The following is a 14,012-nucleotide window of genomic DNA, read 5'->3' on the forward strand; positions in this document are numbered from 1 at the left end:
GGAGGAAGTACTCAGAAGTCTGATTCACTTTGACACATATTTTTCAGATCATGGAATCACAGAATTATAGAGTTGGAAGGGACCCCCCAAGGTCATCCATTCCAACCCCCTGCGATGCAGGAATTGCAACTCAAAATAATCCCTGACAAATGACCTGACAGATGTTTTTAACTGTTTTTAGAATGTTTTGGTTGTTTTGGAATTACTTAAGAAAAAGTGTGTGTGTTTGCCACTTTGGGCTCCTTCAGGAGGAAGGTTGGGATACAGAAATTCTTTTTTTTTATTTTAAGAAAATCTTTATTAATTTTCACATAGACAAATATACATGGGTTACATAACATATAAAACAGAAAATGATACAAATGAAATAAGAAAAGATAAAGGAACAAACGTAAACAAATACAATATATTACACTTACATGACAGATTAAAATATATAACTTCCAATAGTTCTCATTATACTACTTTTATTATCTGTATTCCTTGCACAGATTCCTATTATTTTGTCTTGTGTATGTATATATATTCCACTATTATATTTTATGTAATTCTTGGTCACCAGTATCACTCTATTTCTGCAAGTATCTTATTGTTCGTACAATACATTTTTAAATATTCCTTAAATATTTTCCATTCCCTATATATCTTCTGGTTTGACACTCCTTTAATTTTTCCAGTCAGTTTTGCTAGTTGCAGGTATTCTATCATAAGAGTTTGCCACTCTGTAATCGTTGGTAAGATTTCATTCTTCCAATTTCTTGCCACTATTATTCTGGCTGCCGTGATTGCATACATAAACAATGGTCTTATATATATTTTTTTATTTCCATTGGTAATATACCTAACAGAAAAAGTTCTGGTCCTTTTTGAAATGTAAGTTTGAATAGGTTTTTAATTCACTATAAATGTTATTCCAAAATTCACGGATAGCTTCGCAGTTCCACCACATATAGAAATATGATTCTGTATCTTTTTTACATCTCCAACATATTGGCGATCTGCCTTTATACATTTTTGCAAGTTTTAGAGGAGTGTGATGCCATCTGAATAACATCTTCATGGCATTTTCTCTGAGGTTATAGCATGCCGTGAATTTTATATCTGTCCTCCATAATCTTTCCCATTGTTCCATGTAAATATTGTATCCCAAATCTTACCATTACAACTTTTAACTTGTTCTTCTTTTACTTCCCATTCTAATAAATAGTCATAAATTCGTGATATGTATTTTCCTTTATTATGGGTTAACGCTTTTTCAAATTTAGATGTTTCTTTTGCGATACCTTCTTTCTTATCTATGCACAGTCTTTGGTTTAACTGGGGATATATAAATTCTATCATCATCATCATCACCATCATCTTAACCTTTGAGTGCACATCCCTTACTGCCTCTTGGAATAAAACAAAGTGGCTTGAAAACAAGACAGTCTCACAGGTTTACTTAAAAAGCACACACAGAGTGAGGGTGTGTGTGGATACTAATGCTTTTTGTTTGATATCAGGATGCAAGGCACTTAGGAGAGACAAAGGTGTCTGTAAGACACGACTTTGATAGCAGATAATATACTAAAGACCCAAGAGCAGAAATCCAGACTCTACAGCCAAAGACCTGTCCGATGCCGTGTCATTAAGCATAGCCTCATGAATCCTGGCTGGTATTGTTTTCAACAGAGCTTTTTGGTCCGAGTTTGATCCCACTTGCGCAAATCGATTTGCAGTTGCAGGTCCGTTTCCCAAATCTGCTACAAACCATGATAATCTCCAGTACCCTTGCTAATGAGCTGCTTTTATTTTGCCAAGGCTGCATTGTTGAGTTCTGTGTTAAGATGAACCAGCACCGTCAGAACCTCACTATTAAAGTGCGTACCCCAAGAAGGAGTCTCTTGCTGCCTCTTGAAATAAGATCGATAAGCGAATTGGTATTTATATATTTTATTTTCTTATTTGGAGCATTTGGAGCCTGCTTGTCAGCCAAAGAAGGCTCCTAGACTGGGTTGCATACTGTCAAGTAAAACAAGACAGTACCTGCTGGAATCTTACAGTGTTAACAACACAACACACAAAAATGAAAAAGGACAGGGAAGGGGAAGGGGGGGGGAGCAGATTTTGAAACAATATGCCTCTTCACACACAAACTGAGCACTAAAAACATTTTTTCACTTCAGAAGCCAATATGAAAGCAACTATTTACAAAAACCTAGAGGTCCAGGAGAGATTTGATTCTGTCGGTCTTTAAAATAAAACTTGCCTAATCTGTGCTACCCCAAACAAGAAGCAATGGAATTCTGCCGTGCAGCAAAAATTGTATGAGAAGGGAGTGTGAATGAAAAGCACATATTAGTCAAAATAAATGTCCAATCTAAAGGGTCACATTCTCCCCTGTCTTTCAGGGTTATTCAGTTAAGCACACTGTCTGGGGAAAGGTTTGACATCTGAGACTAGATCTGCAGTACTCATAAACATTTCACTCTTTGGAGATGAGTAGTCAGCACCATTCAAGTATAGGAGGAGGGGGGTGGGGGTGGAAGACAGGGTTGAAGAAATAGAAGAATGCATTCAATCTCCTACACGAAGCCAGAACCTATTAAGAAGCTTTACCAGTTGGTTATAGATCAAATGCATGGATCATGCAGCTGCAAAGAGTTCTACCCAGCCGCTCCCACAGGCAACATGGAATTCTTCTGTGCAATTTACAGTGGTACCTCGGGTCAAGAACTTAATTCGTTCCGGAGGTCCGTTCTTAACCTGAAACTGTTCTTAACCTGAAGCACCACTTTAGCTAATGGGGCCTCCTGCTGCCGCTGCTCCGTCGCCGCACAATTTCTGTTCTCATCCTGAAGCAAAATTCTTAACCCGAGGTACTACAGTGGATGCTCAGGTTGCGAACATGATCCGTGCGGGATGCACATTCGCAACCTGCGGCAGCCAAAACTCGCAGCGGCGTGTCTGTGCACGCACGGGTTGCGACCTGGCACTTCTGCGCATGCGCAACCACTGAAACCCAGATGTAACCCGTTCCTGTACTTCTGGGTTTCGGCGGTGCGCAACCCAAAAAAACGCAACCTGAAGCATCCGTAACCCGAGGTATGACTGTATTTCTGGGTTAGCGGAGTGTAACCTGAAGCATCTGTAACCTGAAGCGTCTGTAACCTGAGGTACCACTGTATTATTATTGTTATTATTGTTATTGTTAATAATAATAATAATAATACAGTGGTACCTCGGGTTACATACGCTTCAGGTTACATATGCTTCAGGTTACACACTCCGCTAACCCAGAAATAGTGCTTCAAGTTAAGAACTTTGCTTCAGGATAAGAACAGAAATCAGGCTCCGGCGGCGTGGCAGCAGCAGGAGGCCCCATTAGCTAAAGTGGTGCTTCAGGTTAAGAACAGTTTCAGGTTAAGAATGGATCTCTGGAACGAATTAAGTACTTAACCCGAGGTACCACTGTAAAGATGTAAGGCGAGCCTATATTGCACCTCATTAAAAATGCCAGGTCACTTCACAACAATATACTGATGGATTCAATAGAATCAGCAATAAATATTGGGGCACGGGCCTTGGCTGGTACCCTGAAATGCACAGCCCCTGCGCCAGTCCTGAAGACTGAGGAGGCTCAAGGCCAGAGGTCAGCAACCTTTTTCAGCCGTGGGGGGGGGGGCAGACTACAGTGGTACCTCAGGTGGTGCTTCAGGTTAACCTGAAGTGGTGCTTCAGGTTAAGAACAGTTTCAGGTTAAGAACAGACCTCCGGAACAAATTAAGTTCTTAACCCGAGGTACGATTGTATATTTTTTTGGGGGGGGGGAATGAACTAATTCCTATGCCCCACAAATGCCCCCCAAGGGTGCAGGGCATGCGTCCTGGGGGCGGGGCACAGCCGTCATGAAACCCCACCAGGATCGCACTGCCGGGGGCGGTGCGCTCCCCCCACACTCCTCTTCCTCTGCCAGTGAGTCAATGTAGTCAGTGCTAAGTTGGATTTTCACAATGGTCTGATGCAGCGTAAGGCATATTCCTATGTCTAAACCTTGTGCATAAGTTGCACTCATGAAGCTTAGAATGTAAGTCAGGGGTCAGCAAACGTTTTCGGCAGGGGGCTGGTCCACTGTCCCTCAGACCTTGGGGGGGGGCGGACTATATTTTGGAGGGGGGAGGAATGAACTAATTCCTATGCCCCAAAAATAACCCAGAGATGCATTTTAAATAAAAGGACACATTCTACCCATGTAAAAACACACTGATTCCCTGACCATCCACGGACCGGATTTAGAAGGCGATTGGGCCGGATCCGGCCCCCGGGCCTTAGGTTGCCTACCCCTGCTCAAGGAAATAACTTTCTGCACTTCACGTTAACTCAGAAGACAGCCCAGTTGTGCTCAGATGCTCAAAATCCCCTTTTCACCTTTGAAACAGGAAGTCCGATGCCAGGTCTTGCAACTTTCTGCACTTCACGTTAATGCAGAAGATGACACAGTTGTGCTCAGATGCTCAAAATTCCCTTTTCACCTTTGAAACTTTGGAGGGTCTGTTTCAACTGACATCGGGACAGCTCAACTGGCAGTGCAGCTGCCTTTATTGCTGAGGCGGAAAGTTTCCTTCCTTTAATATTCAGGATTTCTGTACTTACATAAAAATAATAAAATTGTTTATGCTGTTTGTTAAAAGTCATGAATGAACTCTCACAACTTGTTGATAAGGTAACTTGCTTGTGTTTTGATAAATAGTATAAGAGGAGCATTCTTGGGAAGTTGCACTTTACAGAGTCAATCTAGCCTAGCACTGCCTACACTGACTGGCAGCAGCTCTGCAGGGTTTTCAAACAGGGGGTATTTCCAGCCCTGTCTGGTGGAGAGCCTGGAGTGAACCTGGGATCTCCTGCATGCAAAGCAAGTCCTCACTAGGATCAGGAGGCATGAGTTCTCTACTGTATTTCAAAAAATGTTTAGAAAAGTTGCAAGAAAATGTATGAGCTGGTTTGTGATAAAAAGGGATCTGTAAAGCTGCAAACAGCAAGTGTCCCAAAGTGAGGGAGAAAACATCGGAACTAAAGAGGGGGGAGATTTGTTCAGGGTCAAGGTGGGTGGGTTGCCATGGAAACAGTGTCCTGCCCATCTCTGTGACATCTATTGCTGCTTGCATAAAAGACAGCAGTTCCACATCTCCTTCGCGAGTTAGTTGGGAGGAGTTGGCTGAGATAGAAGTGGGACGGAGGAGCAAGCGATCTTGCTAGCTACGGAGCGAGCGAGCGAGCGGCCAACAGGGGAGATAGGTGTAGACTTTTCTTTTATTTGCTTCAACTTTTATTTTATTTGCTTCAACTTTATCATTTCATTTTTCATTTGGATATTTTATGCACATATTTTCCTGGACATTTTAGACAGAGAGGAGTAGCAGTAGGGTTAGAGGCAAGGTTCGGAGTTACTGTTGCGTGAGGATTTTTAAGGAGTTTATTTTAAACCGGAGGGGATTTTACCTGAAGAGATGGCCAGCATCGTCAATATGTAAGTAGGATTTCTTCTGCCTCTTCTTTTTAGTCTTCTGGAGCGAGGGCTTGGGGTCCCCCACACGGCCAGCATCCCCATGGAATTTAACATTTTCCCGAAGAGCTTAACTTCTCTTCGCGCGCCCCCCACCCCTTTCCCTGCCGTCCCATTCTCCCTCCCTCCCTCACTGTAGCTCCTCTGCTTAGAGTGAGCTGCCGTTAGCGCCAAGGATGCAGGTTCGATACCCATAAGGTACAGCTGCATATTCCTGCATTGAAGGGGGTTGAACTAGATGATCCCCAGGGTACCTTCCATGATTATTATTTTTTGGATGCTTTTTATTACATTCATAGCCCACTTTGCATCCAAGCAGTTTAAGGTGGTCTTTATGGCTTGCCTTTCCCCCTGTTTTCCCCCTCACAACAAACCTGTTCGGCAGGGTAGGATGGGAGTGACTGGACCCAATATCAAACAGCGCATTTCGTGACTGAGTGGGGATTTGCGCCAGTCCTAGTCCAGAATTCTAACCACTATACACCCCCCGCCCTCGCTCTACCCCTTCTCCGTTTCTCAACTCTTCGGACGCTCTGTCAGTCTTCCTGTCAGTCACTCTGGCACTAAGAGAGTTTTAATCGCATTCTTCGGCTCGTCTAATGCCTTGATGCTTTGACGACCCTCCTAGAAGCCCCCTTAGTTCTCCAGGCTGGGCAGGGTTTTCCTAAAAGCATTATACTGAGGGTTCTTTTAAACGCGGGAAATGTTTCCCTTCTCTTTGCTTTGCCGGGGGTGGTGGGGTGGTGGTGGGGAGTGTTGGAATCCCCCCCCCCAAACATGAGGTGTACTACTGTGTTCCTGTGGAGAGCCCTTTGGGGTCTGTGGGTGCATAAAAAACACGGAGAGAGCCCTGGATCAGAGGGAAAGACCATCTAGTTCAAACAGATGTGTCCTGTAAAACTCACAAGCGGTAGCCCGCTCCTGCGGCTTGTCCTCTAGCAGTTGGCTCCAGAGGTAGAGTGCCTCTGTTCATGGAAGCTCTATATAGCGATGTTCGGTAATGGTAAAAGATCCTGTTTTTCTCCTCCAACAATTGGTGTAATCTGCTTCCCAGCCCGGCAGGCTACGTGTCCTTTGAGCATCAGGTGCCTGCAAATTTCAGAAACTGATTAAGTTCCCACCAGCGTTCTGAAATCAGATGATTCAAAGCTCTCCCTCTCTCTCCTTTCTCTCCAAGTCCATGATCATCTTGGATAACTCCTTCTTGCTCCTTTCCTTGTTGGTTTTTAAAATAATAATAAAGATTTCTTAGTTGTTGTTTTTTAAAAATGCATTGTCTCTTTTTTCAAGCTGTGTTTTCTACGGATCAGTTTCATTTGTTGTGAGACATTAGTGTTGCATGCAGTGTTAGGTTTGGAAGAAAAGGGGGTCGGGGGAAGAGGGGGGGTCGGGTGGCAATGCTTCTATTCTGCTTAGTGTATTTGTGGGTTCACTTACTATTCACTTGTTGCATTTCCTTGGTTGTATTTTACCAAAAAAAGGGCATTGTCTCTTTTTTCAAGTTGTGTTTTCTACGGATCAGTTTCATTTGTTGTGAGACATTAGTGTTGCCTGCAGTGTTAGGTTAGGAAGAAAAGAGGGGGGGAGAGGGGGAGAGGGGGGGTCGGGTGGCAATGCTTCTCTTCTACTTTGTGTATGTGTGGGTTCACTTATTATTCACTTGTTGCATTTCCTTGGTGGTGCGAGGTTGGGGGGGGTGACCTAGGGTGTTGGTGGTGGTCTTTGGTTGGCTGCAGTGAGATTTGTTTTTGTCCGTGAGCGGGCACCTAGGGTACAAATAACCAGAAACCTCGTCAAACTATACCTCCACAACAACAACTCCTCGTGGTAACAAATCAACAAATACCCGAGGAGATGCAACAACACCAAATTTCCTTGTTGATACGATGTCCTGCAGCCGAAGTAGCGTGTTTGTGTTATTGCTACGCTGCAAAGACTCCGTCTTCTCTTACACACACACACACACACACACACACACACACACACACCATTTTGGTTGTAGGCTTCTGTCTCAGCTTTTGAGATATGTTGGGGAGGGGGGTTTACTGGGTTGTTTTTAACCTTTATTATGCATTTTGTGTTTTTATATTGTGATTTTTATATTGCAACCAGTGCTTTTTTTCTTAAAAAAAATGTTTAGGGGTAATCTCATTTTTACTCAAGAAAATCACCATTTTATAGTTCAAATCGGGGGAAATAAATGCAGTACAGTAAATGCAAAGATTCAAAAAATGTTTAGAGGTATGCGTACCCCTGCATCCCCAAGAAAAAAAGCACTGGTTTTAACTGAGACCTGCTGGTATAGGGCGGTATAACAAAGCGGGTTCTCCTTCATGGAGAGCATATGTTGCGGTGGGAGCAACCATAACAACCCCTGTTGCTGGGCGGGTTAGTTTGGATGGCCACAAATTTGATTGGGCACCCCCAATGTTGCTTGGGAAAATTGATTGTTGCAATTTTATTTGATTGATGGGGGTGCTATATAGGTCCCTGTGCACAGCGTTGAACTTCCTCTTTTCGCTGTGCACATCGGATTACCCGCCCACCGTCCCTTTAATTAGGGTTTGTTTGCGTTGACCTTTCTATGCCTGTCATGGGGTCGTCTGCTTTGGAGCAGGGGCCTGGTAGGAATTTTACTATTTGGCTGATTGGCTGGGGCCATTTGGGTTTGCCTACTGCGTAGCAAATCGTCACAACTTGTAAGGTTGCAGTTAGGCATTGGTGTTTTTTTTGTTTTGGTTTTTTATTAAAGATTTTCTTGTTTTACAGAAGTATGTGTAATGTCTCTTGTATTTTTTCCATGTAACATTTTTGCAAATCAGTTTCATTTGTTGAGACATTGGGGGGAAGGGGGGGAGATGGGTGGGGTGGGGGGGGTCAGATGGCAATGTTTCTATTTTGCTTAATGTATGTAGGGTTTGGTGTCAGCGTTGCTCGTGCTGTTCATTTGTGTTTCTTTGGTGATGAGAGAGGTTGGGGTTGGCCTAGGGTGTGGCTGTTCATTTGTTAATTTTTTGGTTGGTGGAGGGGATGAGGTTGGCTGTGCCTGCCCCTCCAATGCTGCTGCAGCAAGGGTATTCCGTTAAAGGAATCCAGGGGCTCGCCACGCTTTTGTCTGTATCCCTGACAAAGGGCTAGGGCCCCAGGGAGCATTTGGGGAGAGGTGTGAGCCTGGCTCCCAGCTTTATTCTTTCCCCAAAATTGTTTACCATTACTGACTTCCGTACAGGTGTGGTTGTCAGTTCTGTTCCTACCTCCAAGTGGGAACAGATAGTCGCTAACCAATGCCTAAGCAACTACTCACTTACTGTAATTCAATAACGTTGTGGCCAAAATTATGCCAAAAACCAAAACAAAAATGATGTGTGAACCGTGTTTTTATTCAGGGGTGTCTTGGGGGTCCTGGGCACGCAACAGCAACAACAACGTCTGCTCCTCTCCTTGTCTTCTAGGTTCAGGAGACTGAGGGACATGATATTCGGGGAGAGGACTGAGCCCCAGAAGTCCAGGGCTGCTGTGCGCCCAGGTGAACAAATGCTTCATTTTCATTTTGGAGCATAAGGAGGAGTGGCCTTAATGCTTTAATACTCAACTGTGGAAAATAAGTAGAAATGAACTAACGTGTCCCCGTGTCCTTTCCTTCTTCTCTTGTTGCAGATGATTCAGTGACTGTCAGGCCTGTGGTATCACGTGCGGTTAGTATTTGAGAAAACAGCACAGTATATACTAAATCCCTCACCCACCCACCCCCATCCACCAATGCTGTTTATACCCCCGTTTAGGCGGTCTCAGATGCAGAGAAGCCCTCCCGCCATGAATTGACAGCCTTACTCTTGCCTTTTCAGCAACAGGAGAAGGATGAGTCATTCCTCTCTTGCGTGCTGGCCACTTGCTCGGAGGCCCGCATGAGAGAAAAGGACACGTTGAGGTACTCAAAAAATCTGGCCGTCAAGTCAATTGCGGTAAGTGACAGGTTGCATGAGGTATCCAGGGGTGAGGTGGGCAGGAGACCTGGGGCGGGATTTGGGGGATGTTGGGCAGAAGGAAGGCTTAGCGGGGTCTGGCCAAGAGAAGGGTTGTGCAGGCATTTGGCATTAAATTGCCAATTCCTGCCCTGAGTTTGGGGTTGGAAGAATCCAGCTGATGTCCATAGGGAACTGACTTTCCCCCGCTCTGCCCTCTGTTCTCTATCAGGAAATCATGGGACGGATTCCGTGCTTTACGCACCCTGAATTGGTTCTTGCTATGGCACTGGAGGCTCTTTACCAACTGAGGTACGCTGGGTTCTTTGAGCTTGACAACGAGCTGGGGGGGGGGGCAGAATGTGGAAAGGTGTTACCAGACCTTGCCACTTAGATTGGAATTAGATTGGAATAATTGCTTACAATTTCTTGAGTTTTTTGCGTTCAAAAAGCTTTATTTATGCAGCAACTATTTACAGTATGAGTGGAGATGTGAGAGAGAAAATTAACTAAGACCTAGAGGCTTGCATACAAAGTGCCAGGTAGACTGCCACATAAACAGTGCCCCCGTATGTTTATTTTAATTTTACCTTTATTCATTTTATCCTGTAAAATTTATACACTGCTTGATTGTAAAAAGTGGTTTAAGCTAACACATGCATTCACTAGAAGTTCAAGAGAATGTAATGTATTTGATGCCCCCCCCCTCAATATGAGGAAGACTCCAAGGAGACAGAGTCTAAAAACTTTTCCGTCCATCTCTCCAGCCTCATGAAGCCCAAATTGCCACTGAAGCTCCACAGCCTGATTGTGCATGCAGCCTTTGCGGCTGTCGTTGAGGTGAAAACTGAGCCCGACAGACATGTAAGTTGTTAGTTTTGAAATTTGACTTCTATGGTTATTTCTTCTTCACACACTTTAAGTATTGCACCCATTGCTCAACATCTGATCTCTCTTTCTTCTGCTTGGCACATCCTCTCCCTCCCTCAACGGACCCATGTGGATGAAAATTGCCATTGTCTACAGGAGCTGGACGAACGTTATACTCTGATGCTGGGAGGCCTCCTCTGGGAAGCCCCAAGCGCTAAGCTCCTGAACTTGCTGATGAATGTAAGTATATTGATGGCATCAGTGGCTGTTTTACCTACAAAGCTTTCATGGAAAAGCCGCCACCTAGCATACACTTTCTCAGCAGTGCACCTCTTGGGCCCTTCCCCTCTTGGAAGGCAAGCTGGCCGCATGGAATAGCCAGCAAAGGCCCGCTTGCCCAAACAGCTAAAGGAGGGCCTTTGACGCAGAGCTACAATTTAGGGCTGGAGGACATTGCCATTTTAGAACAGCTGAGGACAGTGAGAAATGGATCTCTCTCTGAGCGTGTAAGGGGCTTCACAGTGGTCTGTCTCTTTCACCCAGACCAGCCCGATTCTGAGGTCTTCTTTCCTCCCACAGGAACTGAGAGGTTACGCCAAAAGTCCAGTTGCAGCGGAGAGGCAGCTGGCAGCCAGTGGCATTGGCTCGCTGATGTCCTATGCCAAGGCGCTCCGTCGCCTGAAGGTAAGTATCTCACCTTTATTTATTAATTCCTTTGGCACACTTACATCTCACCTTAACAGCCCCAAGAGGCTCCCAGAGTGGCTTACGAAAGGATTCCCACAGTCTGGTATCAGGCACACAGCACAATGTGTGTCCCTGGGATGCCAGACAATTCTGGAGACATTTCCTGGCCTCTTCCTTGGTGTTACACTTCCACCTCTGCCTAGTAGGCTGCAGGACCCATTGAAGTCGCCTGGGGCAAGGGATTGGGGCCAGGCAATAGAACTCACTCATCCCATGATGGAAGCAAGTCTTCCCTGGCTTGAGTCTGCTTCCATGTTCTCTTGTACCCATTATTTGTGGAGCGTTTAGTATCAGATTGGTCATCTGGTCCAGTACTGTATTTTCTTTTCTCTACAGAATGTTCTCGTCCCTCTGGAGCTGGCTCACTTCTGCCCCAAAGAAGGTAAGACCCACAGCCTGGGGATGTGGGACTCACTTTCCAGACTAGGGCGGGCCCACTCAGTAGCTGCAGTATCCTTGCTTGAGGCAGACCTCCTGGGTCATGTGGCTATGAAATCCTGCCACAGGACAAACGTGGCTATTTCCCTCCAGGGCCAAACTGCAGGCTTGGAAGGAGTCATTGCCACCAAAGACAGGATCCATAAATAGAACCCCTGCCCTGTATGGTTTAATGGGTACCAGGTAAATTTGGGGAATCAGTAAATGTGACATAAATTAATCTCTTTTCTCCTTCATTTTCTTCCAGATGACATAGTGCTTAGTGTCGATTTCAATTACGCAGAGAAGACCGAAGTCTAAGTTTCGAGGCTCAGCAATTATGGAGTGGCAATTTTTGCTTACTGTTTAATTGTGTGTGTTGTTGCTAATTGTGTTCATTGCTGTTGTTTTAGAATTATTTCCTATGCAATAGTACAGTGGTACCTCAGGTTAAGAATTTAATTCTCAGTCTCAGTCAGTTTTATTGCACATAGCCAAAGGCTGCCGCAATGTACACAAAATTATTTGACAATTAAAAGAAAATATACTGAATTGATAAAAAAAGACTTAAAACATTTATATTATTAAAACATTACGTACTCTAAACAAAGCTATAAAAGTACCCCAATGTACAAATAAAAACATTAAACAATAAAATTCATAAGCTAAAATCATCACATGGTCACTAATGTTAAAAACAATATCAATTAATACAGTGTGCAATTTATACTCAGAGTTTGGTGACAAAGATAGAGCATAGCCTGAGGTAGATAGATAGATAGGATCAAATAAATTCATCTCCTTTACAGTTAATGGCTACCTCGGCTATATAATTTGCTCTAATTTTCCTAGCAGCAGTTGCAAAAAGTGCTACACGCCAGGTCACATACTTATCTGTGTCTGCAAGGAGATATAACATCATGTCAAGGGGGTTCTGGCCAGGGGACCCAGTCATTATAGGTACCAAACATCTCTTTCTTGCATCATTATATAACGGACAGTGCAAGATATAATGCATAAGGTAAGAATTTAATTCGATCTGGAGGTCCGTTCTTAACCTGAATCTGTTCTTAACCAGAAGCATCACTTTAGCTAATGGGGCCTCCTGCTGCTGCCGCAGCACGATTGCAGTTCTCATCCTGAGATAAAGTTCTTAACCCAAGGTACTATTTCTGGGTTAGCGGAGTCTGTAACCTGAAGCGTCTGTAACCTGAAGCTTCTGTAACATGAGGTACCACTGTACTTTTAAATTGCTTTTAAAGTGTTGCTTTTTAAATTGTCCTTGTAAAGGAAAGTGTTCTGCTAATGTTGATTGTATTCTGAATTGCTTCAAGAAGCCTCATAGCAATGAATAATATTAAGAGTAATAAGTATTTTACCTGCCTTAATTATAATAAAGCATTGATATCCATATTTTAAATTAGTGGTTAAGGTCTTAAACTACATATTTTAATTGTTTTACATTTGTATTATTTACTGTGTTCTAGCTTATAGATCAGGACGCGGGTAGCGCTGTGGGTTAAACCACAGAGCCTAGGACTTGCTGATCAGAAGGTCGGCAGTTCGCATCCCCGCGACGGGGTGAGCTCCCGTTGTTCGGTCCGTTGCTCCTGCCAACCTAGCAGTTCGAAAGCACGTCAAAGTGCAAGTAGATAAATAGGTACCGCTCCGGCGGGAAGGTAAACGGTGTTTCTGTGTGCTGCTCTGGTTCGTCAGAAGCGGCTTAGTCATGCTGGCAACATAACCCGGAAGCTGTACGCTGGCTCCCTCGGCCAATAAAATGAGATGAGCGCCGCAACCCCAGAGTCGGCCACGACTGGACCTAATGGTCAGGGGTCCCTTTACCTTTACCTTTAGCTTATAGATTTCAATATTAACCTACATATATATCTACATGTTCTCTATCTCTGTATAAGTCCATATTCTGGTTTGTGACTGTAATAAATCAATTCATTCATTCAATAAAGCTTTGGTGATTTTGCAATTCAGTAAACTGTCTCTGCCTCCATTTTTTGGTATCGAGGGAAACGCTTTATAAAATACTGTATTTTTCGCCCTATAGGACGCACTTTTTCCCCTCCAAAAATGAAGGCGAAATGTGTGTGCGTCCTATGGGGCGAATGCAGGCTTTCACTGAAGCCTGGAGAGCGAGAGGGGTCGGTGCGCACCGACCCCTCTCGCTCTCCAGGCTTCAGGAAGCTATCTGCAAGCCTTGCGAGCCCGGGGGATTTCCCGCTGGGCTCGCAAGGCTTGCGGGCAGCAGCCTGCAGCCCGAAGCATGGGGTGCGCTCCGGAACGTGCACTGGGCTTCGGGCAGATGTCCGCAAGCCTTGCGAGCCCGGTGGGATTTCCCGCCGGGCTCGCAAGGCTTGCAGATAGCAGCCTGTTCTGGGGGCTGGGGTCGGAAATAATTTTTTGAAAATTTATTTCCCCCCCAAAAAACTAGGTGCGCCCTATGGGCCAGTGCGCACTAT

The 14,012-nt window shown here is 44.5% G+C and overlaps 1 protein-coding gene across 1 annotated transcript; it reads left to right on the top strand.

Annotated features, from left to right (window-relative positions):
* The first annotated feature begins 5,045 nt into the window (after positions 1-5,045).
* Positions 5,046-13,506, top strand: LOC308468242 (uncharacterized protein). The gene is made up of 10 exons (XM_080990270.1): positions 5,046-5,506; positions 8,995-9,068; positions 9,200-9,237; positions 9,388-9,504; positions 9,737-9,816; positions 10,272-10,368; positions 10,531-10,614; positions 10,954-11,058; positions 11,458-11,503; positions 11,807-13,506. The coding sequence occupies exons 1-10, from the start codon at positions 5,487-5,489 to the stop codon at positions 11,857-11,859; spliced, it is 714 nt and encodes a 237-aa protein (XP_080846396.1). The 5' UTR covers positions 5,046-5,486; the 3' UTR covers positions 11,860-13,506.
* Positions 13,507-14,012: the final 506 nt, after the last annotated feature.

Source organism: Podarcis pityusensis (assembly GCF_964106645.2).
Source record: "Podarcis pityusensis genome assembly, chromosome: Z".
Classification (NCBI taxonomy): Eukaryota; Metazoa; Chordata; class Lepidosauria; order Squamata; family Lacertidae; genus Podarcis; species Podarcis pityusensis.